Genomic DNA, 25,033 nt, shown 5'->3' with positions numbered 1-25,033 from the left:
CGCCGGGTGTTCAGCTGCGTTTCCTCCGGGGGCGGCGGGGGCGGCGGAATGAGCATCAGTAGCGCCGACTGCGCACCGGGCGCCAGGGACCCAGGGCCGGGTGAGCGACCGGACCACGAGCGCAGACCGCGGGCTGTGTCCATCCGCACCATGTTCTTTTCCAGCCCGAGGACAAAATCACTCCTTAATGCCCACAGCAGCCAACCCCGGCGGGAGCAGGTTTCTGGGAACCGTGAGGCTGGACCGGAGCCTGGGTCCCCACTGGCCCCGCCCCACAAGGGGGTGGGCGTGGGGGGCGGGTTGGGGGACTGCCTGGCAGGGAGCGGGGTCTGAGGCTGGGGCGCAGGAGCCCCAAACCCCTGGGTCTAACTACCCGCTGCCCCCAACCTTCCTAATGCCGCGACCCTTTAATACAGTTCCTCATGTTGTGGTGACCCCCAATTTCATTGTTACAAATTGAACATAATTAAAGCATAGTGATTACTCACAAAAACAATATGTAATTCTACATGTGTTTTCCGATGGTCTTAGGCGACCCCTGTGAAAGGGTCGTTCGACCCCCAAAGGGTTGAGAACCGCTGCACTAGGGCCTGGCCAGGTCTGATTGCCATTTAGGATCATCGCTCTGCCTGTAGGGGGCTAAATTGATGAGGCAGGTGACTGGTTGGGCGTGGCCCCGGCCAGGTAGGTCATATAACATTGGAACTCTGTATCACCTTCGCCATTTTCCCATCAATCTAAAATGGTTCTAAAGCCCTGGCCAGTGTGTGTGTGGCTCAGCTGGCTGGGCATCGTCCCATGCACTGAAAGGTTGCTGGTTCGATTCCCCGTAGAGGGTGTGCAGGAGGCAGCGGATGGATGTTTCACTCTCACATCAATGTTTCTCTCTCTCTCCCTCTCCTTTCCCCTCTCTCTAAAAATCAAGAAACTATTTTTTAAATGGTTCTAAAAATAGTTTATTTTTAAAAAGAGCAGAAAGTGGCGCTTGGGTTTCTGTCCCTCATCTACCCAGTTCCCACTCTGCCCTCCAGTCACTGCTCTATCAGTGTTCTTCGGATCCTTCAAGAATTCCCTCCGGGAACGCCCTCCGTGGGGCACACCCACCTGAATCTCCGTTTCCAGTGACTCTTTTTTCTCCTAAACCCCAAGGGTCCCCACAAGACTGGCCACCAGGGGAGCCACGGGCAGCGGCAGCTCCTCCCAGGCTAACCCCCAACCTGCCCCCAGGCCCCCTTCTCTGCCTCTCAGTGAGCGGACAGCAGCCCCGCCTTGGCCCACTTCCTTCCCACGACGTTCCTAGAGCCAGAACAGCCCACCGGGCTCTCTCCTGCTGCTGCTTCTATCCGAGACCCTTCCTTGCTTCACTGGTGTTCCAAGTTCTAATCAACAGACTCAAAAAAAAACAACTTCCTTTATGCAAATGTGAATCTATGCTGATTTCCCCCCCAATTTTAATGTAAAACAGTTCACAGATACTTACTAGAGAGAAAAATACAGTGCACCTCATACACCCATCACCCATGTTCAGCCATCACCCAGGCTTTCTGCGTATGGGTCAGCTAGGCCCTCTCTCTCTCTCTCTCTCTCTCTCTCTCTCTCTCTCTCTCTCTCTCTCTCGTTGGCTAAGCTGTTTTAAAGCAGATTCCAGGCCCCTTACACCTGCAAGCAGGCAACCCCGAACAACCTGGACATCTTCTGTCACCCTAAGTTCCTATCCCACCGTCAACAGAGGCTCCTGAAAGACCTCCTGTGAACATTAGTCTGCGATAGGGAAACAGGAAAAAGCTTTGCAGGGCGGGCGTGTGCACGGGTGACCTAATTATGCCGCGTGTGGGATGGTCTGGGTGTGGAGGAGGTTAAAGCAGGGAGGCCAATTACGACGCCCTTGGTCTAGATGCCAGGAGATAGGCCTGATGCCAGGTGTTTGCAGCTGCGTGGGGAGGAGGGGGACCAGCTGGAGAGACTCTGTGGGGAGCCACGGACCGGCCTGGGCTCAAATGGATGCCTGCCTGCCTGCCTGGAGGACAGAGGGACCCTGACGTCAGGGTGGGCGCCTGCCACTCGTTGTGCCCATAGGTCCTGCAGGCAAGAGTGGGACCCCAGGGGCTAAGGCTCCCCTTCTCAGGAGAGTGGCTCATTTTGATCACCTCACCCCAGGGGACACTTGTCTGCAGTGGGCCAGCGAGGGACCGGGCCCCTTCACAACTCATGAGCATGTCAGAGCTGGAAGGCCTGGGGGGGGTCATGGAATGTAACCCCTCTCTGGTCACACATGGGTAACGAGTTTCAGAGAAGGGGTGCAAGTCCCTAGGGCCACAGGGGGAGTCAGAAGCAGAGCTGGAGCCCGGCCGGCGTGGCTCAGTGGTTGAACATCAACCTATGAACCAGGAGGTCATGGTTTGATTCCCGGTCAGGGCACATGCCCAGATTGTGGGCTCAATCCCCAGTGTGCAGGAGGCAGCCGATCCATGATTCTCTCTCATCACTGGTGTTTCTCTCTCTCTCCCTTCCTCCCTGATATATATATTTTATATATATATATATTTTTTAAAGAAGCAGAGTTGGCAGAAGAGTGTGGTCTCTGAGTTCCTGCCTAGGATCTTGCTCCCAGAAGGGATGCCTCTAGCCACTGACGCCCAAGGGCATATATTCAAGGTCCCAGAACATGTGCGGAGCCTGCTTGCTCATGGCAGCCTCACTCCAGACATCTGCTGTTGACAGAGGACCGGCTACCATGCTCCACAGGCTGTGTGAGGGCCTTTGACACATGGATCTGAAGCTCCCCAGATCCCACGAGGCAGGCACTGTTATGTCTGCATCCTCCCATTAGAGAGACGGGCAAACTGACATACAGGGCGATGGTGCTTGTCTAAGGTCATACGGTGGGGGCGCGGCAGAAGCAATGTCTGCATAACTGAAGCCTCCCCTCTCAGCCCCCCCCCCCCGCACCCCCCCTCCCCCCCGCGGCCTCCGAAGGTCCCTGGCTCCAGGAGAGGGCAGGGGCTTCTCCAGGCCTCCTCCCTCCTGGCTCCGCACCCCTCCCAGCAGCCGGCCTCCTGGAGGAGCAGACGGGTTACAGACAGACCCTTCCCACGGTAGTTTACGGCCTTTGGTGCCGGGGCCATCAACAGGCTTCCGCTTCTGGGTGCCGTGGGCCACAGGGGTGCTGTGGACGGGGTGGCAGGGCCGGCGCACTGTGCAGGGCAGGCAGGCATCCTGCCCGCTGGCCAGCCTCCCCCGGGCCTGCTCCATGCCCTGCACTGGGCCCTGGGCACACGGTGGTCCGTCCAGGTCTCTGTCGCTGGGGTCAGAGGGGAGGGTGCCAAGGAGACGAGGCTGTGGGGAGAGGCCTGGAGCCCAGAGGACTGGACCTGCCCTGGGACGTTCGCGCTCCGGAGCCGGCACAGGTGGGCACCGGCGTCCGAGGCCGGGGCAGGGTGCCCCTGTATGAAACGCCACGCTTGGGGGCCCTCTGGCCGAGGGAGGTGGGCACCGGAAGCCGCAAGAAGACGGGGTGGGGGCGATGGGTGGTCCACGGGCCGCAGCGCAGGCACGTTCGTGGGTTCCCCCGGTGCCATGCGGAGCCGGGTCACGTGGGGGTTCCGGGCGCACTCGCGCCCCTCGGACGAGGCCCCTCGCCAGGAGCCCCCCGGGGCGCGGGGAGCGGAGGTCAGGCCGCGGTCAGACGCGGGCGCGCCCCGCCCCCGCCGCCTCCCGGAGCTGCGGTTGGAGTCCTCGCCTGGGTGTGACTCGCCGCGGGGTCCCGGCCGGGCCCTTCCCTCTGTGCGCCTCGCTTTCCCACGCCGGAGGCCTCGGACAGTCCGGGGTGTCGGTCCCGCGCGGCCAGGAGGGCCAGCGGCCCGGCGTTCGCAGCGCGCACCCCCCCACCGCGGGAGCGCGGACGCGCACGCACCTGGCGCGGAGGGGGTTGGAGGGCGGGGCCCCGCCCAGGCTCCGCCCCCGTCCCCGCCGGACCAATCGGAGCGGGCGGTTGGCCCTGTGGGGGCGACGCGCGGGGGGGCGTGGCCTGCGGGCTGAGGCGAGAGCCTGCGGCGGGCGGCGAGGCGCTCCGGCGGAGGCGGCGGCGGCGGCAGCGGTGGCGGCGGCGGCGGGTCCCGGGACAGCGACGCAGCGCGCCCGCGGCCGCGACAGGCCGGCCAGGCGCCGCACCCGCCGCACCCGCCACCGAGGGCCCGAGAGCGCGGCGGCGGCGCGCGGCCTGGGAGCGGTCGGAGCGGCGGGCGCGGCGCCGAGCGTCCTGTCAGGCGGCGGAGGGCGTCGCGGACTCGCGTCGCGATGATGCCGGTGGGTGCGGGCGACGGCGGCTTCCTCCACGGGCCGCCGGCCAAGCCTCCTTCCTCCCTCGCCCCCCGCCTGGGGCCCCGCGCGAAGCCGGGCGGACGGGCGGCCGGGCGGGGAAGGAAGTGGCCTGGCGGGCGCGCCCGGCCCCGCGACCCCGGGCGGGCAGGTGGGGGCGCGCCGGGCTGTCAGCGCGGGCCGGGCGGGGGTCCGAGGGCGGGAGCGGGGCGGGTCCCCCCGGGCCGCGGCCCTTCCCGCCGGGCGGGGAGGCAGGAGGTCGAGTCGGAGCCCGTCATTTCCCGCCCGGCCTGGCGGGTGTGAACGCGAGGCCGGGGTCGCGTGGCGCTCGTCCAGGTGCGGGGCTGCGGCGCCTCTGCCCCCGCCTGCAACGTGCTGGGCTCCCGCGCTGGAGCCCGCGTCTGCGATCCCGCCTGGTTCCGGAAGCTGCTGTGGGCAGGAGCTCACGGGGGGTTGGGGGGACGGGTTTGGATCCTGGTTCTGGAAACTGCTGTTGGTTCTGGAAGCTGCTGTGGCAGGAGCTCACCTGGGGGGGCGGGGCGGGTTTGGATCTTGGTTCTGGAAGCTGCTGTGGCAGGAGCTCACCTGGCGGGGGGGGGGGGGGTGTTGGATCCTGGTTCTGGAAGCTGCTGTGGCAGGAGCTCACCTGGGGTGGGGTGGCGGGGGTTTCGATCCTAGTTCTGGAAGCTGCTGTGGTTCTGGAAGCTGCTGTGGCAGGAGCTCACCTGGCGGGGGGGGGGGGGGGGCGGGTTTGGATCCTGGTTCTGGAAGCTGCTGTGGCAGGAGCTCACCTGGGGGGGGGGCGGGTTTGGATCCTGGTTCTGGAAGCTGCTGTGGCAGGAGCTCACCCGGGGCGGGGGGGGGGTTGGATCCTGGTTCTGGAAGCTGCTGTGGTTCTGGAAGCTGCTGTGGCAGGAGCTCACCCGGGGGGGGGGGGTTTGGATCCTGGCTCTGGAAGCTGCTGTGGCAGGAGCTCACCTGGGTGGGGGGGGAGGTGCGGGCTCTCAGGAGCCCTGCCTGGGGCTGTGCCTCCCGCCGTGCCCCCACCCCCACCCCCGTTGTCACCGCGCTGCGGAGGCGGAGCACGCCCCTCCCCGGTGGCGCCGCCTGTGTCCTGCGCTCCGGGACGGGTCCTGCCGGGCGGGAGACACTGGCCACTGCGCCCCCCACCCCCCCCAGTCTTCCCTTCCCGCCCTCTGAGCAGCCGTGGGTGCTGAATTCTAATTCTCTAGTCCAGCTTCTTGGGAAGCAAAGGTCATGACACAGGAAGAGAATCGGACGGCGGTGCCCAGAGGGGTGGGTTGGCTTCCCCAGTGCCGTCTATTAGTGAAATTCCCAGACACACTGAGAGCGACGCAGCAGGGCCGTGCTCTCTGCAGCCTCTGCCTGGAAGCCCGAGTGCCCTCTGCGGCTGCGCCCAGGGGCGTTCGGTCGGACCCCTGCCCCCGGGCGCTTCCTCCTCGGCCTCGCTTCCAGCCCGTCCTGCTGCAGCGCCTGAGCCCGAGATCCGTCTTTGGCATCCGGGCGTGTTGCGGTTCTGAGCGTTTGGTTTTCAGTGAAGGGCTTGTCTTTAAGGGAAGGAGAGCTGGGTGAGCATCCGGAGATTCCGAGTCCCGCGCTGGCTCTGCTACTTTTCAGCTGTGTGACCTTGAAGGAGTCCCGGCCTCCCCGCCAGGAGTTTAGTGGGGACCGAGACACACCAGGTCCGGGGCCTCCCTGCAGTCAGACAGCTTGAGGGGCCCAGAGTGCCTGCGGACGCCATGCAGATGTTCACCAGCGAGCCTGGGCTCTGTGTCGGTTTCTAATTTTACCCCCTGCAAGATAAGGCGCTTGGAAAGGGTCCCCTCCTTCTGCCGGCCGGGTTTGGAGCATTATGTGGTGTGGAATTGTGACAGCACTTTCAGTTAAACCTGCAAGGGTGGGCTGATGTATTACACTACAGTAAGATGGAAGGTTACCTGCAAGATTTTGACTGATTTTATCATTGCATAATGTTTAATTCTAAATACCCTGTTTTTTTAAAAAAAGCTTAGTTTATATTTTTCACAGGATACATTCAGACATTTCACCTCTGCATGGCTGGTTTCTAGTCTGCCCTACCAGCTTTCCTTTGTAAAGAAGTTTGCTTAGCTGGCATTTGGGAAATTTCTTTATGATACTCAAAATAATCAAATACTGCTTTTAAAAAACAGCGAGGGCTATTAACTTGATCACCCTGCTTTTGTTTCAAAATGCCTTTTAGAGACAGATGGTATTTCTCTTAGTCCCTCTGTGTGGCCTTTAACTTTGTATTTCCTTCTTGATCCCTAAAAATACTACTTGTAGGATTGAGTCTTTCCTCTCTTAACACAGCTGGGGTTGATTGTAAATGTAATGACATGTGATTCTTACCTGATAGTATCGCAAACTACATACCCAAGATATGAATAAGATTTTCTTCCTTTATTGTACATTTGGTGTTCATCATCACGATGAATCATTGAAGCAAGATTGGGTCGTATTTTGCATAGTTTGTAGAGAGCAGCACTTCCAATAGGAATGTAATGTGAGCCCCACAGACACAATTTTAAATTTTCTAGAAAACACACTTAAAAGGGTGGTATTTTATTTTATTTTTTATTATTTTTATTGATGTCAGGAAGGGAGAGGGAGAGATAGAAACATCTATGATGAGAGAGAATCATTGGCTGTCTCCTGCACACCCCACACTGGGAATCGAGCCTGCAACCTGTGCATGTGCCCCAACCTGGAATTGAACGGTGACCTCCTGGTTCATAGGTTGATGCTCAACCATTGAGCCACACTGGCTGAGCAAAAGGGTGGTATTTTTAAAATAATGGCTTTTATTAACTCATTTATATCAGAAATACTGTCATCTCAGCACGTCATCAATATGAAACATTATTAATGCGATATTATGCCCTTTTCTTTGTACTAAATCATTGAAATCTGGTGAGTTCAGTATGGATCAGAGAAGTTTCACACTATAGAGCACATCTCCGTTCAGACCAGCGCATCCCAGGTGCTCAGCAGCCATGTGTGTTCAGTGACCACACAGGAGGCAACGCAGGGTAGAGTGTGTTTTAGTTTATCTGAAAATTGGCCGTTAGTGTGCAGTGTCTGTGGTGACTTCGAATTGACCAAGTGGTCAATTCAAAAGCATCTGACTATGTTCTCATCTGACACATCCAAGTCTTTGTAGAAGTCTTCAGTTTGCCCATTACATAGAGTTCCATGACTGTCTACTTTTAAACAGTTACATTTTGGAATTTCTCCTTATCAAAATGGTTTTGCATGCTATTATCTATAGTTACTTGCCTTTTTTTTTTTGGTCAGTGGATGACATTTTAAGGATCTTTTCCCAAGAAACAAAATGGGCTGTATTTTAACGATTATTTGTTGACTTGTCCCTAAGATCTGGACCTGGAAGCATTTAGGCTCTGCGTAAAGAACTCTGATAGAAATAAGGATTTTAATAAAAATTGCTTGATTCAGAGCCTAAAAGCATGAAAACTGTCTTGATCATTAATCAGCATTATTCTTTTTTTTTAATATATTTTATTGATTTTTTTTTTTTACAGAGAGGAAGGGAGAGGGATAGAGAGTTGGAAATATCAATGAGAGAGAAACATGGATCAGCTGCCTCCTGCACATCTCCCCACTGGGGATGTGCTCACAACCAAAGCACATGCCCTTGACCGGAATCGAACCTGGGACCCTTGAGTCCGCAGGCTGACGCTCTATCCACTGAGCCAAACTGGTCAGGGCTATTATTCTCTTTAAAAAAGAGCAAACACTTGCAGTTGGTAAGTCTTTTTGTGCCTTGTATATGGGTAATGGTGCTAAGGATACTTTTTCCTCTTCCAAAGGAATGCTAACTGAGTAAAGGAAGCTGTATGGCTCTGGGCTGTGTCCTCTTCCTCAGAAGGGCAGGCTGGTGGCAGTGTTTGGTTATGTTAGCAGTGGGACTCCTTACCTCCCGTGGACCCACGCAGTGGGACTAGCTGGCTCCTCGCATCTCCGGCCCTGGAGCCCTTTCACCACATGTCGCTATGGTCTGTGAGTCACATTATTTAGCGCTTAATATTTAACGCCCATTAAGCGAACACTTATTTCAGTGTCTTCCCAACCATGTTGAAACATTTAGAGGTATTAGCACAGGTCTCCCTCTTTTTGAACCATCGGCTGTCATGTACTTGATCAAACAACAAATTGGAGCAGGGAGATCAGCTGCTAGGCCTCTCTAGTTAGTTACTGTGTGACCTCTGGACTTAAACTCTTCGGGCCTCCATTTCCCATCTGTAAAATGAGTTGGTCCTGGTGATTACCGAGTGGTTATTTTGGTCCCAAACTTGATGTATAGCAGATGCTTTCATGAAGGTCCATACTATTCATATTGGCTACATCAAAGGGTGAGGCAGCCTGGCACACTTCATGTTGGCAGCCTTTTAGTAAGCTGCCCAAGCACCTTTGTATGATAGAGCAGCTAGGAAGAGCTCAGTAGATGTTTGCTATTCTTGTTAATTAATAATTAAGTCACTGATAGGCTTAAATTTATAGCCTAATTCAGTAAACAAAGACTAGATAATTTTTTTAAAAAACTTGGAAAACATTTATTTACTTTCCCACATCACTAATCATTGGTATGAGTAGCTAAATCTTACATCTCCTCAGGAGAACATAGCACTATTGTCTGTTACATCCTATGGAGAACTTAAATCGTAGGTCACAGTGTCAAGAGCTCCTGGTTTTGGTCTCCTAAGCTCTCTCTGAAATGACCTATGGAGAAGTTGTTTTTAAACAAAAATTACACACATAATATTACCATTTAAAATAATAAAACTATTTCTAGCCTTTGGACTGCCAAAAATTTCACAAAAGGAAAGGCAAAGCCTTGATCCTACAAAGTTGTGCCTATAAAAGCTTTTATTATTAGTTTTATTGAACTTAAAAATAGTCTGCATGGATAGCTCTTCTGAAGGCTGCAGTGTTAAGCACAGCCATAAAGTTTTGCAGCTCTTTAACTTCCTATAATGCAACTTAGTGATGGTGGGCCCTCCGCCGACGGTACTGTCACCCTGCGCCAGGGCCCTGTGTCGTAGGTTTGTGGTGCTGTCTGCATTTTATGGTGAACTGAGGCTCAGAGCTAAGGACACTTGGCGGAGGCCCCCCAGCTAGGCAGTGGGCAAGCAAGGCTTGAAAACAAACGCCTCAAAGCCTTTGCTCCTGGCCTCTGGGCCAGTCACTCCGGAGTTTGCTGAAGTCAAGGCAAGGACTAGAGGCGCCAGTAATCTGAGGTTGGCTGACTTCCCACCTTGTGCTCAGTTCAAATGAAGCGCACAATTGAAAAGCATCCCAAGGTGAATCGTTTTCATAAAAAGTGATAGTTTTCACCATCTTGAGGGACAATGCTATTTTAAAGGTAAATGTGTCAAATGTTGCCGGGGTCCAACCCCAGCAGGTCCAGGGGTCCCCAAAGGTGTGGACGGAGTCGGCGAAGAAGAGATGACATGGAGACAGCGTTCAGTTGATCAGCAGCCTAGCCAGGATCTCTAGCCAGGATCTCCAGCCAAGTTCTGGTCTGGATCTCCAGAGAGGTTCTGCTTAGGATCTCCTGCCAGGGTCTGTGTCCATGTTGTCTTGCTAGGTTCTCCAGCCAGGTTCTCCAGGTTCTCCAGCCAGGTTCTGTAGCCAAGTTCCCTCGCTAGGTTCTCCAGCCAGGTTCTGTCCAGGTTCTCCAGCCAGGTTCAGTCACTAGGTTCTAGTCAGGTTCTGTTGACAGTTTCTGTAGTCAGGTTCAGTCCAAGATCTTTTGTCATGTTCTCTCGCTAGGTTCTGTCTCTAGGTTCTGAGGCCAGTTTCTGTCCAGGATCTTTTGCCATGTTCTCTCCAGCGAAGTTCTTCTGTCTCTAGAGAACGTTCTGTATAGGTTCTGTGCCTAGGTTCTGTCTCTCTTGGTTCCGTATTCTAAGTTCTGTGTCTTACTGTCTTATTACATCTGTATTTATACCAGTTGATTCAATCCTATCAATCTCTATTACAAAGGTTAGGGCGTTTCTTTCTCCATTCCAGGGAGTAAAGATTATGTAGCTTAAGCATGATTGTTCGTAGTTAAAGTGATTAATTACCCACCTGGCACTAGTTAAGAGGTTTTATTCCCTCCCTAACTTCAGGGGAAATACCCTACCTGGGGAAACAACCTTTCTCAGAGACCTTGGTTAAAACACATAGTGCCAAGAAGGTGAGCAAACATATTAAGAACAGTATGCTATATATGCCAGGTCCCTTGAAACAGCAAGCATGGACCGGCTCCCGGCAAAATGTATCTTTCTTTTCTCAGCATTCTACTTTGAACAGAACATGTCGGTATAGATACTTAAGAGTTACTTAGGATTTTTAGCAGGATAGGAGCTAAAAATATCACCAGGTTATTATATTGAAGTTATATAAGCATGCTTTTTTCCCCTGTATACAGATGGGCAATAGTTTTTCAGTAAAATTTTGGTGGGTTGGTGCCTTGAAGTGCTGTTGCCATGGTTCTTTCACAACCTATGGCTCAAGGCTGAATGGAGGCATGGGGTGATCGAGTTCTATTGGGACATTTTCTTGCTTGATTGTTTTATTTTGCTGCAGAGGTAGCTGTATGACTGTTGTTCATGCTGATTAAAAAGATTTGGAGGGCCCTGCGGGGAAGAATGGGTTTTATGTTGGCTGTGTTGTTTGCGATGCCTGCTGTGATACAAAAAGACATTACTCTTAAATCTGCTGTTACTGGATTTTGTAAAATAAAAATCCTTTCATGTGACATCATGCAGAACAGTAGAAGACTGAAAAAATGTGGTAGTTTTTATTAAAATTAGTAAGTGACATTCAAAATATTGAGTGTACAGTTCAGTACAGAATCTTGCCAGTGGTATGGTTAGTGTATCTAGAGAACATGTTAACTGAAGTGTGGGTAGCATCATGATTTATAACATGCTGTGATTATAATCATAGCTCAAGCAAATGCAAAGGCCCTGTGGTAGGAGTGTGCCCAGCATACTGGAGAAACACGAGGAGGCCCGTGTGGCTGGAGCAGACAGAGTATGTGAGGGGGGAATGGAGGAGATGCAGTCAGAAAGGGGGTGGTGTTGGGGGGCTGGTGTAGGATCCGGTCCTCAATAGGCTATGGTAAAGACAAAGGACATGGAGAGAAACTTATATTGAAAGAAATGAAACAGCGGTTTACTTGCCTTCTATAATAAACCCTAATATGCAAGTCGACCCAACGCCAGAACTATCGGTCACTATGACTCACACTGACCACCAGGGGGCAGATGCTCAATGCAGGAGCTGCCCCCTGGTGGTCAGTGCACTCCCACAGGGGGAGCGCCGCTCAGCCAGAAGCCAGGCTCACGGCTGGCGAGCGCATTGGCAGCGGCAGTGGCAGGAGCCTCTCCCAGCTCCACAGCAGGCGGGTGGTAAGGAGCGAGGGGTCCTGGACTGCGAGAGCCCGGGACTGTAAGAGAGATGTCTGACTGCCAGCTTAGGCCCGATCCCCAGGGCCTAAGGGGGATCAGGCATAGGCCGGCAGGCAGACATCCCCCAAGGGGTCGTGGACTTCGAGAGGGCGCAGGCTGGGCTGAGGGACACCCCCTCCCCCCCCAGTGTACAAATTTCATGCACCGGGCCTCTGGTCCTATATACTAAAAGCCTAATTTGCAAATTGTCCCCTCTACTGGGAGTTCGGTCACTTGCTATGACATGTGCTGACCACCAGGGGGGCGGCGCAAAACATGGCAGGCATCGGAGACATGGCACTGGCAGTGAGTGGCAGTGGAGGCACTACCAGCCACGATGGGCCCTGAAGAGAGCAGGGCCACAGTGGGATGGTGGAGCAGGTGAGCGGGCGGCGCCAGGACAAGGTGGGTGCAAGCAGGGCCCAATTGCCCAGCCGATCACCCCGCAGACAGCAATGAGCAGTGGGAGGGGCGGGGCCACTGCTCGGCGCCCAGGCACTGAGGGAGCCGAGCGGGGGCCCAATTGCTCCATCAATCACACCGCAGACAGTGACCAGTGATGGTGGCGGGCAGCGGGGCCACCGCCTGGCCCTCAGGCACGGAGGGAGCCAGGCAGGGGTCCGATGACTCAGGCAAAGGGGACCCTGGGGGCCCAGGTGCTGCCCAGGACCCAGAGGTCAGCTGGGACCTGCCCTTCCATTCCAGACACTCACGCTTTGATCGCCATCCAGGCCTGCGGACCACACCCGTTCATGCATTTTGTGCACTGGGCCTCTAGTTGTATTAGAAGTAAGTCTGAGTAGCAGGCATTGCCTAGATGACTTCACTATAGCAAATAAGAGTCAGTTGGCTTACGTGTGAATTCTGGCATCACCATTTATTGACTCTCTGACCATGGAAAAGGTTATGTGAACCCTCAGGTCCTTGTCTCTAAGCAGAGGATAATAATGGTAACCATGGCGTGGCTGATGTAGTTCAGTGGTTGTGTCAGACCTGTGTATGAACCAGGAGGGCACAGTTCAGTTCCTAGTGGGAGCACATGCTCGGGCTTCCGGCTCAATCCCCAGTAGGGGTCATGCAGGAGGCAGCCTATCAATGATTTTCTCTTACTGATGTTTCTTCTATCTCTTCCTCTCTGAAATCAATAAAAATGTATTATTATATTAAATATATATTTTTAAAAATAATGGTAACTGTGTAGGGTTGTTAGGATGATAAAACAGATTTTTACAGGGAAACGTGCCTGTTGTGTAGTATGCTCAGTAAGTATTAGTTATCTATATACATAAAAAACCAGCGACCGTAACGCCCTGACAACTGTAATGACCAGTCGCTATGATGCCCACTGCAGCCAGCAAACCGGCTAGATCAGGGGTGGGGTCTGCCAGCCAACCTCCCACAGCCCCTCCCCTGGCTGCTGACCCCAGATACCCCCCACCCCATTTGGGGGTGGGGCCCACTGCCAATTGCCCACAACCCTTCCCCCTGGCCGGTCCGGCCCTGATCAGGCCCCGATTAGGGCCAGGCTGGCCGGACCCCACCCATGCACGAATTCATGCACTGGGCCTCTAGTTTATAATAAGTTTCATTTCCCCTGGAAAGCTTTCGCCATCTTTCCCTTGGCAAAATCCACCAATACAGGCATTCAACCTGGTGTGTACTTTTTAAAAAAAAAAAAATGTAATTCACATCCCATAAAATGCACCTTGTAATGTGTATAATTCAATCTTTTAGGGTACTTACAAGATTGCATGCCATCACCACTATCTGACTTCAGAATATCTTGCTGGTGTGTCTTTGCAGTACTTGGCATGGTTACAGTCTTTTGTGTGACTGGAGGATGCCTGTTTCTTGTCCTGTCCATTGTATGAAGGCAGGAGCTGTCACCTTTTATTTGCTATTTACACCAGTGCTTAGCCCAGCCGTGGGCAAACTACGGCCCGCGGGCCGGATTCGGCCCGTTTGAAATAAATAAAACTAAAAAAAAAAAAGACCGTACCCTTTTATGTAATGATGTTTACTTTGAATTTATATTAGTTCACACAAACACTCCATCCATGCTTTTGTTCTGGCCCTCCAGTCCAGTTTAAGAACCCATTGTGGCCCTCGAGTCAAAAAGTTTGCCCACCCCTGGCTTAGCCCAACGACTGGCCACATAGTCCGTGTTCAATGATGATTTGTTGAACGAAAGAAGATATGATACAGAAAGTAGTGTTGGACTCAGTTGTGAAGAGGCACGTGTGTGTGCGTCCTGTAGTAGGATTTGCATTTGATCCTGTGGGTGATCAGAAACCATCAACATTTTGAAGAAGTAGAGTGATACAGCTAGGTTTGTCTGAGAGAATTCTAGCACCAGGACAACAGGACTAGCAGTCAGGAGACCAGTTGGTGCAGGCCGGGCTCGGCCTGAAGAAGAGAAAGACCCAGTCAAAAGGAGGTAAAGTAGATTTGATAGTGAGTGTGAGGGTGAATGTGCGTGCAAGTAAGTGTGATTGCTTGCAAGTGTGCTTACGTGTGAGTGTGTGTGCCCGTGGGTAACTGTGTTTGTGATTGAGAGAGAGAGAGGAAGGAAGGGCAGTGGCTGGAGTTGAGGATAACAAGTTTATTGCTTCAGCAGCCAGGCTTGTTTTTCCTTTACGATAGAGAACACTTGAGAGGGAAAAGATTTAGAGGGCTCTGTGGGGGAGGATGAGTTTTATGCTGGCTGTGTTGTTTGAGATGCCTGCTAGATGCAAAAAGATGTTACTCTTAAATCTTAAGTCTTTACTTAAACATAGCAAGCAAGGAAGTCTTTTGCTATGTACTGAGTGGTTTTTAATAGGTGTTTGGCGTTTTAGATGGCTGCCTGGGCATCTGTGGCACACCACACACATCAGCTTTTGTGCTTGTCGGTTGCTTACCAGCCCCACCCTGACCCCCACTAGACCAAGCTTCCCTGGCAGTGGCCGGCCTGGGCCCCGTCTGAGTGCTCCCAGCACCTCCCATAGTTTATACGTACACTTTTTACAGCAGTGTGTTCTGTGTCTGCATTGGTGGTGTGTGCCCTGCTTTTCACTCTGTTGAATGTTCATATTTCTCTCTAATGGCTGTCTTGAGAATAATAGCAGAAAATAATAGTTAACCTCACAAGAGATCGAAGTATAGAGATTTTTGTGACAGAACTAGAGATGAGAAGTGAAGTTTGGTCACCGTGTGAGGAAAGACAATTTGGGGATTTACAGGAAAAAACACACACTCTCCAATAGAACAAAGAGTATTTTGTGGTGAGAAATACAAAATGTGAAAAGGTATGGCATAGTGAGGACAGCTCAGACTCCGGAGCCAAGCTGCCTGGTTTCAAGTTCTAGCTTTGCCACTCACTAGCTCTGTGGCCTTGGGCAAGTTATTCAGCCTCTGTGCCTGACTTTCCTCTTTGCAATGGTTCATAACTGAATTTTTAAAGGTGGTGGTGCGGATGGCCAGGTGCTTAGAGCACTGTGTTAGGGACAGGATAAGCTCTAGGATGTCTGCTCTTCCTGAGTTTTGCCCAGCGACCGGGAGGCTTCCTGGCGACCGGGGTGCAGTTGGGAAGACTGTTAGGGCACTGCACCCACCGAGGTCGCGCTTCTGTTTGTGCCGAGGGAGCCGGTGGTTTCTGCACACCTGCCATGTTGATAGGGTAGAGAGGGAATGGTTTGCTTTTCTTAAAAAGGAAGGTTTGCCTTCTCTTTCTAGTGCAGGGGTGGGCAAACTTTTTGACTGGAGGGCCACAATGGGTTCTTAAACTGGACCGGAGGGCCGGAACAAAAGCATGGATGGAGTGTTTGTGTGAACTAATATAAATTCAAAGTAAACATCATTACATAAAAGGGTACGGTCTTTTTTTTCAATAGTTTTATTCATTTCAAACGGGCCTGGGCCGTAGTTTGCCCACGGCTGTTCTAGTGCCTTCTGCGGCTGTTCTAGTGCCTTCTGCGTGCAGACCACAGCTCAGTGGTTTACCACTTACAGAGCCACTCAGTGTTGGATCTGGGAGCTTCTTTCTGCTCTACCGAGAGGACACCTCCAGGCTCCCTTATTCAAAGCACCCCATTTCTGGGCCTCCGTTCTCTCTGTGGTACTTGTGCTCACTGGGCATTTACTCGTGGGCGCTCTGTGGAAGCAGGGCTTCACTTTGTTTTCCCACCCTGGTCTCCCCGTGCTTAGGGCATTGCCGCCTCTGGTAGCATCCAGGAAGGACTTGTGTACTGAGTGGCCTCAGTGGCATTTAGGGGCACCATTAGATGCTGCCTCTGTGCTGGGGCTGGGCACAGACCCTGTCGTAGCGAGCTCCCAGTGGGCACAATCACACGAGCCAAACAATGCCTTTCCAAAAGGTAAGGATTGCAAGGTGACAGAGCTCAAGGTGTAGTTGGGACACAGTGGGGACAGGAGTCATCTTGGGATGTCGGGAACGTTCACCAAGGAGTGACATTGGGGTGGGGTTTAGAAGGATGAGGAAAGGGGTGCAGGAGATAGGGAAGGGCTTATTAGGTATAATAATATGTGCAGGGCATTGCGATCTAATTTCCCGTGGTGTGTTGAGGGAAAGTGCCAGGAACGTCAGGCCAGATGGTGTAAGGCGGAGGCTACAAAGGTGGGTAGAGGTCAGATTCTGAGGGCCATGTATGACCTGCATAAGAGTTTGAACTTCATCCTGAGAAAGATATGAAACTTTTGAGGGTTTCAGAGAGGAAGGGAGAGGGAGAGAGAGATAGAAATATCAATGATGAGAGAGTATCATTGATCGGCTGCCTTCTGCACGCCCCCGACTGGGGATCAAGGCTGCAACCTGGGCATGTGCCTTGACCGGGAATTGAATCATGACCCCCTGGTTCTCAGGTCAATGCTCAACCAGCTGGCTGGGCTGAAGATGGTTTTTATAATTGTGGTAAAATAACTAACATAAAATTCACCATTTTACCTATTTTTAAGTATACAGTTCTGTGGCATCAAGCACATTGCTCAGCAACCATCACCACCATCCATCTCCAGAACTTTTTCATCTTCTCAAGCTGAAACGTCTGTTGAAGGGTTTAACCAGGATTATAAAGGGCTCCAGTTGATGCGAGGTGTCTGGAGTCGACGAGAGGGATCTGCTAGGATAGTCGAGGCAGGAAAGGGTCTCTGAGCCGTCAGAATGTCACCAGAGAGTCTGGCCTTGAAGCCAGTTTTGTTCGGAGAACTTCTTCAGCCCTCACTTAACCTCTATCCTCTCATGTTGCACAATCTAATTCCAAATCTTCAGGTGCTGCATTGGAGGTTGCTAGAGGGGTGTCGCTGAGGGCAGACAGACTGATGGAAACCATAGAAAGTCACAGCTTTAAGTACAACCCGCGGTTGTGTTCTGAGGTCTGAGGGTGGGCAGATGTCACAATTACAGATTACACACATGATGGTAGCTGAAGTTCGCGTGGTGACCAAGTCACCAGGAAAGAGTAAATATCCATAATGCAGACAGCACCTGGGCACATTCCAGACGAGCTCTGTCCAACAGAAACATCAAGTGAGCTCCACATGCAATTTTAAAATTTCTAGTAGCCACATAAAAAGTGGGGGGAAGCAAGTTAAATTAATTTTAGTAATATATTTGATTTACTTACTATATCTAAAATATTATGTAAACATTATTAGTGCCTGGCCCGTGTAGCTTAGTGGTTGAGTGTCAGTGTATGAACCAGGAGGTCACGATTCTATTCCCTGTCAGGGCACATGCCTGGGTTATGGACTCGGTCCCCAGTGGAGGATGTGCAGGAGGCAGCCGATCAATGATTCATTCTCATCATTGATGTTTCTCTCGCTCCCTCTCCCTTCCTCTCTGAAATCAATAAAAATAGATTTTAATAATAATAAGCATTTTATTTTAACATTTTTTCCCACTAAGCCTTTCTGCCGGAAGCCGGTCCATCCTTGCTGCTTGACACAGCCGCTGCAGGAAAGAAACATCTGCACAGCATATGTTTCAAGGGACCTGGCGTATATGGCATACTGTTCTTAATATGTTTGCTCTCTTTAGCACTATGTGTTTTAACCAAGGTCACCTCTCTGAGAAAGGTTGTTTCCCCAGGTAGGGATTTTTCCCTGAAGTTAGGGAGGGGATAAAACCCCTTAACTAAGTGCCAGGAGGATAGTTAATCACTTTAACTACAAACAATCACACTTAAGTTACATAATCTTTACTCTCTGGAATGGAGATAAGAAACGCCCTAACCTTTGCAATAGAAATTGACAGGATTAAAATCAACTGGTATAAATACAGATGTAACAAGACAATAACACCAGAACTTGGCTAGAGATCCTGGCTAGGCTGCAAATTCCAGAACATATTTTGCGCATATATAGTACATCTCATTATGAACTACCCACGTTTCAAGTTCTTTATAGCTATGTGTGGCAGTAGCCACATCATATGTACTATAAAGAACCTGTAAGCCCTGGCCAAGTGCCTGGGTTTTAGGTTCAATCCACAGCCCTAGTTGGGGTGCATGTGTGAGGCAACTAATGGATGTCACTCTCTCACATCAATTACACCCCCCCCCCCGTGTGTGTGTGTGTGTGTGTGTGTGTGTGTGTGTGTGTGTGTCTATGTCCATGTCCCTCCCTTCCAGTCTCTAGAAATCAGTGGGAAAATACCCCTGGGTGAGGATTAACAACAACAAAGTCCCCGGCATTTAGTAAGCGCTATAGTGGGTGCCATTATCCCCCAAATATTCATTCTTCCAGAGTGTTAGATGGTGTGTCAGTGCTCCATTTTAAAGTCATTCTTGCTTTGGAAACAGCGTAATTGCTGATGGGCATTGAACAAGTTTCCACAGGCAAAGAAAGATGTTACATTGTAACTTTGTGAGAATACTCTCTCATCATGTCTTTGGGTAATCAATTTCTTGTTTGCTGCAACATTGAGGCTGCTTAACCACCGCAGAAATAGTGTAATTAATAATGAAAGGATTTAGGATTATAATTAAAATTAGGAAAAATTTGAAACAATGATTATATCAACATTTAATTATTAGTGTTATAATTAAATGACCCTCTTTCTGAAATATTTTACCAATCCTACTACATGTGGGGCGACTGCCTAGTCTGACTTTTCCCGTCAGTATGCTCTGACACACTGGGTTATTTTGAGGGTCTCACCTTCTAATATTATTTGTATTTAGAGTAGAAAAATATAAAAAGTAAAACCAAAACATAAGAAGATCACTGTCTCGCAAGTGGAAGACATTTGCGAAGTGGAAGCCCTTCATTACCATCTAGAGCAGCGGTCTGCAGCCTTTCGCACCTCACGGACCTCCAGTGGTCCACGGAGCACCGCTGGCGACCGCTGCTCTAGAGTGAAGCCTGGCTGGAAACAAGCCCATGGGGGTGTGGCGATTAAATGGCACAGAAGAGAGCCGTGCCTAATTGGGCAGGAGTACCTGATCAGGGCTGTTTTCATCCGACCGTCATTGGCACCCCCACCCTGCTGCCCAGTGTTCGCACAGTTAAATGGATTCTCTACTTAGAACACAATCTGCCTGCCCCTGGCTCCCATTCACCATCTCCCCTCCCTCCATGGAGGATTCCAGTCTCAGCCTACGGCCGCTTCCTCTGGGAAGTCTTTCGGGACTGGCGTCTGGGGCAGGCAGCATTCTGCAGCCTTCCGTGGGCTCAAATGGCGCTCTGCAGCTTCCCACTGCAGTTGCCTGGTGTCTCTCCCTCAGCTCCGGGCTTGGGGAGGGCAGGGAGGGGCCTGTCCTGTTGGCTGTGTGTGTGCCAAGCCTGCCCAGGGCCAGGATGGGCTCAGTGACACTTTCCCAAACAAATGAAGGAGTGATTTTGTAAATGTGTCCAATTTATGTTATGCACAAGGTAAAACGTTGCTTTGCACGGTGGGCTTTGGCTTCTTGTGCCTGTTATACTCCAGTGTCTCGCCATAAAACCCAAGAACCCACTTTATAACCTTATGTGGTTATTTGTCTCTAGAATTGAACAAATCCTCAAATATCATTGTTAACAGAGAAAGCTTATGGTCTAGTCAGTTTCTGATAGGAGTCCTTTTGAAAGATTGCTAGTTATTTGATACGAAGGCTTATATGGGGTAATCATTACCCGGTAATGGGAGGGAAAGTGAGATATTTTTACAATAGTAATAGTAGCTGCTCATGCTTTTGGTAGTAAAGTCAAAATAACTAAGTTCCTTGACTAAATTTAATGGAAAATGAACTTTTGTGTTTGTTTTTTTTAGAATATATTTTTATTTATGTCAGAGAGGAAGGGAGAGAGAGAGAAACATCAATGATGAGAGAGAATCGTCGATCGGCTGCCTCCTGCACGCCCCATACAGGGGATTGAGCCCGCAACCGCCTGTGCCTTGACCAGGAATTGAACCGTGACCTCCTGGTTCATAAGTTGATGCTCAGCCACGCTGGCCTGGCTGTCGGCTTTTTTTGTTATGTGGAAACTATGATTAAAGTTTTTTCATGGGACACTTTATGGCTAATGATGCAAAAGAACCTGTTTCTGGCAGGTTTAGCTAATATTGCGAGAAGCCTGGCGCTAGAGAGCACCGAGGTGAACATTCTGTACCAACATGGAATCAGGCAGGACAAGACTATAGACTCGGGGTTCTCAGTTTTTTGGAGGCTCAAATAGATGTTTAGATCTTGGCAAAATCTCACTGCCTTCATATCCTGCCCCTCCCCAAACACCACCTAACATCATCTACGTTTAATTGGCTTACACTTGTGTTTTGAAATTTTCAGTTTGTGTATTGAAGCTGTGTTTGTTTGTCAGAACCATTCCTTACACTCTCTGTTCCTACAAAGCGAGGAGGGCTGGACAAATAATGAAGAGCCTTCCTAGGGCTCACTTCTTAGCGTGTGCGCGAGAGCTGGTAGAGGGCCTCCGCCCTAAGTGCTGCTTTAGGGCAGCTCCTGGGCGCAGGTGGGCTCCAAGCTCGAGTTACATGTGAATTCTGAACTCGAGAGAAGCCGTGACCCAGGCCTAGAGTGAGAGCAGTTCTGTGCAGGGTGTTGGAGCTGTATTACAGCAGATGTGTTTGTGCCCCCACTATATGCATCATGGAAATGCGAACGGCATAGTAGGGAAGATAAATGTAGTACAGAAAAGGTGGCAGTCAGCAGGTATCTACACAACAAACACCTGTTAACTTCTATAATGTGCCAACTCAGTTCTAGGCACTGGAGACTTAAAGACTCTAATCCCCCGTCTTCAAGGGGTTTGTAGTCTAGTTGATGGAAACATGCAAAATAGGTACATTGTGGGACAGGAGTGTGTCAGAGCGCAGACTCAGGCGGCCTTATTCCAACCCTGGCCCTGCCGCTTCCTAGCTGGGTGGCCTTAGACAAGTTACCCGACCTGTGGGAGCTTATCCCCTCATCTGTAAGGGAAAGTGACAATGCCTGCCTCTAGTGAATTATGGCAGGCCCTATAGGGAAATAACCTGTAGCCTGAAGAAAGAATGAAGCAGAACTGTGTGTTCTCATGGAAAAATGCCCAAAAGATAGTGTTGGCTGAAAAAAACACTCTACTTCATGTGGTCTCACTATAAGAAGAAAAGAGTTTGTGGTGCAGAAAAAGATCTGAAAGGATAGATAACAGGCATTTGAAGTGTGGATCATTAGGGGGACTTTTTTTTTTTTTTAAATATATTCTATTGATTTTTTACAGAGAGGAAGGGAGAGAGATAGAGAGCTAGAAACATCGATGAGAGAGAAACATCGATCAGCTGCCTCCTGCACATCTCCCACTGGGGATGTGCCCGCAACCCAGGTACATGCCCTTGACCGGAATCGAACGCGGGACCTTTCAGTCCGCAGGCCTCCGCTCCATCCACTGAGCCAAACCGGCTTCGGCAGGGGGACTGTTTTTAATTCCCTCTATTATTAGACTCTTAAAAAGATTTTATTGATTGATTTGAGAGAGAGAGAGAGAAACATTGGTTTTGTTCCACTTATGCACTCATTGGTTACTTCTTGTATGTGCTCTGACTGGAGATTGAACCTGTAATCTTGGCGTATCAGAACGACACTCTAACCAGCTGAGCTACCTGGCAAGGGCTTATCAGTGGTTCTCAACCTTCCTAATGCTGCGACCCTTTAATACAGTTCCTCATGTTGTGGTGACCCCCAATTTCATTGTTACAAATTGAACATAATTAAAGCATAGTGATTAATCACAAAAACAATATGTAATTATATATGTGTTTACCGATAGTCTTAGGCGACCCCTGTGAAAGGGTCGTTCGACCCCCAAAGGGGTCGCGACCCACAGGTTGAGAACCGCTGGCTTGGATTCTTTTGTTTTTTGTTTTTTTTTTAATATATTTTATTGATTTTTTACAGAGAGTAAGGGGGAGGGATAGAGAGTGAGAAACATTGATGAGAGAGAAACATCAATCAGCTGCCTCCTGCACACTCCCTACTGGGGATGTGCCCGCAACCCAGGTACATGCCCTTGACCGGAATCGAACCCGGGACCTTTCAGTCCGCAGGCCTCCGCTCCATCCACTGAGCCAAACCGGTTAGGGCTTAGATTCTTTTGAAAAAATAATGTACGCATATTAATTTTCCACCCCCAAAATAATAAAGATAATAGTTTTAAAAAACAAAAAGCCCTCTGCCCAGGATTGAACAATATGACGCACGGAGAATGCCCAGCAGGAGGTCTAGCACATAGTCAGTGAAGGGAGACTGTTACCACTATTGCTGGACTGGCAGCTGATGTGGAGGAAGACTGCTAGACTGTAAAACCCTGGATGGGTGAAGTCGAGTTCTGCCGTTTGAATTTCCAAGGTCAGTCGATTCCTTGCGTGTAGGATCTTGGTTGTCTGGTGGGGCCCAGATCTGGGCATGAGTCCTTATGCCCCATGGACTTTCGCTGGCCTTGGGTGAAAGAGACAAGACCTACATACGGGTCCGGTGTCCCCAGCGCACATGCACCCCTCTCTGTCCCCTCTTCTCATTCTCCTTTGAGGATAAAAACATTGTCTACCTCCCCTTGAAGGGAGGGAGAGCGGCCTGCCCAGTTGTGACGCCTGTCCTTAGGGACCCGGGACTGTCCTGGGCAAGGTGGTGCCGTAGGCTCTCCGTCATTCCTGGGCTTAGATTTGGACCTCGAGCAAGGATGAGCCTCTCTGGGCCCAGCTTCTTCACCTGTCAGATAAGGATGGTGCTCCTCCCTCTTTCACTTACATGCCGTAACCTGTTCTTTTCCTTGTTCCTGCTGCATAAAGGATTGGAGAAGAATTTTTTTGAGGTTGTATCGATGGGTCATTGTATAAGGCTTGCCTTTCATCTGCCTGTGAAGTAGATGGACTGAACATGAAAAAAGAGAAAACTATTTTTTGGGTTTTTGTTTCCTTTTTAGATCTGATTTTTAAATGATTTGTTGCTTTCCGGTACTCTCTCTGGAGAGTGTCTTCTTGTGGGTGAGACAATGTCGTTTTCCAGGGGCATGATTTACAGCGGGTGCCATTCATGCAGGTGTGCAGGGACCTCTTGATCTTGCCTGTTGGTGCTGGGAGTCGGTCAGAGAGGCCATGTTTGTTCTTAACTATATGGCAGTGATGGCGAACCTATGACACCTCTGACACGCGAACTCATTTTTTTGGTTGATTTTTCTTTGTTAAATGGCATTTAAATATATAAAATAAATATCAAAAATATAAATCTTTGTTTTACTATGGTTGCAAATATCAAAAAATTTCTATATGTGACACGGCACCAGAGTTAAGTTAGGGTTTTTCAAAATGCTGACACGCCGAGCTCAAAAGGTTCACCATCCCTGCTATATGGTCACCTCAACTGCTGTCTCCTGCCGGCAGGCCTGGGACTGATTTAGGATTAACAAAATGGTGTGGCTTAGCTTACATTTTCCAGGATCCCGCGGATGCGTATGGAGCCCTCTTATTATATGTCCAACGCGTATGACTGGTCTGCTTTATGATCAGCTACTGTTTATAGCTGGCACTTGATTGCATGTCCCTGTGTCAGTTTTGTTTCATGGTTCTCTTGCTACTTCATTTTGGTTTGTTTCTATAATATTAAAAGTTCTGGGGTTTCCCCCCTAACCTTCTCAGCGCCCCTAATTGTTGTCAGGTATTTAAATAAATAAGAGAGAAAGGAAATTAGATTTGAGAGCATGTTGCTTGTCAGATGTCTTGCTAGACATTTTACAGACCTTCTCATGTAGTATTAAGTAGGCAGCGCAATGAAATAAACTGCTGGGAGGGAGCAGCCTGCCCGGCTGAGAAGCAAAAGACCTGATTTCAGCCTTTGTTTTGTTACTAAGAAGATTTGTTAACCTTGACAGATTATTTCCTTCTCTGGCTTCTGCTTCCTGGTCTGTAAAATGGGGAAAGAGTGGTGGTGAGGTGAGGCTCCTTCTGGTGCTAAGATTTGACAGCTCCTCTTTGTGATCGCCTTCATGTGACACTCAGCATCACAAAGGATTAAAAAGCTTAACCTACTCTTAAGACTTAAGAAGCTTACATTTTCTCTAAAATAACTCAAATTACCCAAAAATAATTTTTATCTTTTCTTTCCCCCAAATAACTTCAGTGACTGTTGGGGGGAAATCGATGCACCTCTATGCTGTGCTCTCAAATTTGATGAGTTTAATAGGACTAGTTACCTTAGGGAACACAATACTTCATTTTTGTGTTAAAATACAGGTCATTGTGAGAACTTCCTGAGTGCTGAGCCAACAATAACATGTTAAGTATTTCTGAGACGAGCAGCGGAGCAGGAAAGGAAAACTTTGGGCGCTGTAGCAACAGAAAGACCAAGGGAAAGACGATCTGCCAGGCGAGTCCCATTTTCTCTCTTTTCTGGGTGGAAACAGGCAGGGCTTTCAGCTTGGCACAGGCGGGCTGGGCTGCCTTGTGTTTGCGAGGCTCCTGGCCCTGGGAGTGGAGGGAAGGAGGGGCAGCCCCGCTGCTTATGCTCCGTGGAACTGGGGACTGAACAGGTGCTCTGCTGACCTTTCCTCCCTCCCCGCCCCCTTTGGTTTTGTTTTCATTTTGTGCAGGTCCAGGGCTGGTCAAGGCCTGGGAGGCAGGGTGGTGTGCTGGGCCATGTTCACATCTGAACTCAGCTACCCAGTAACTGTGGTGCCTCCATTTTTATACCTCAGGTTTCCCATTTGTGAAATGCTAATGATTTTAGTACTTAAATTCATTTTGGTTTCAAGTGGCA

The 25,033-nt window shown here is 50.4% G+C and overlaps 1 protein-coding gene and 1 non-coding gene across 6 annotated transcripts in view; one reads left to right on the top strand and one right to left on the bottom strand.

Annotated features, from left to right (window-relative positions):
• Positions 1-4,067: 4,067 nt before the first annotated feature.
• Positions 4,068-25,033, top strand: part of PPP1R13B (protein phosphatase 1 regulatory subunit 13B) — an 81,098-nt gene continuing 60,132 nt past the window's right edge. For 2 of the 5 annotated variants that reach the window (XM_036306363.1, XM_036306361.1), the window contains exons 1-2: positions 4,070-4,305; positions 24,511-24,643. In XM_036306363.1, coding sequence (XP_036162256.1) covers positions 24,551-24,643 — 93 coding nt within the window. In that variant the 5' untranslated portion in view covers positions 4,070-4,305; positions 24,511-24,550. Of the gene's footprint in view, positions 4,306-24,510; positions 24,644-25,033 lie in introns of all 5 variants that reach the window. The other 3 variants (XM_036306360.1, XM_036306358.1, XM_036306359.1) reach the window with 3 other exon arrangements.
• On the bottom strand, positions 8,976-9,098 carry LOC118655075. Its single transcript, XR_004967196.1, has one exon. It is a non-coding gene; the product is annotated as a small nucleolar RNA SNORA25 (small nucleolar RNA).

This window comes from Myotis myotis, unplaced genomic scaffold (genome assembly GCF_014108235.1).
Source record: "Myotis myotis isolate mMyoMyo1 unplaced genomic scaffold, mMyoMyo1.p scaffold_m19_p_41, whole genome shotgun sequence".
In the NCBI taxonomy this organism is placed as follows: Eukaryota; Metazoa; Chordata; class Mammalia; order Chiroptera; family Vespertilionidae; genus Myotis; species Myotis myotis.
This window is presented reverse-complemented; position numbering and strand designations above follow the sequence as displayed.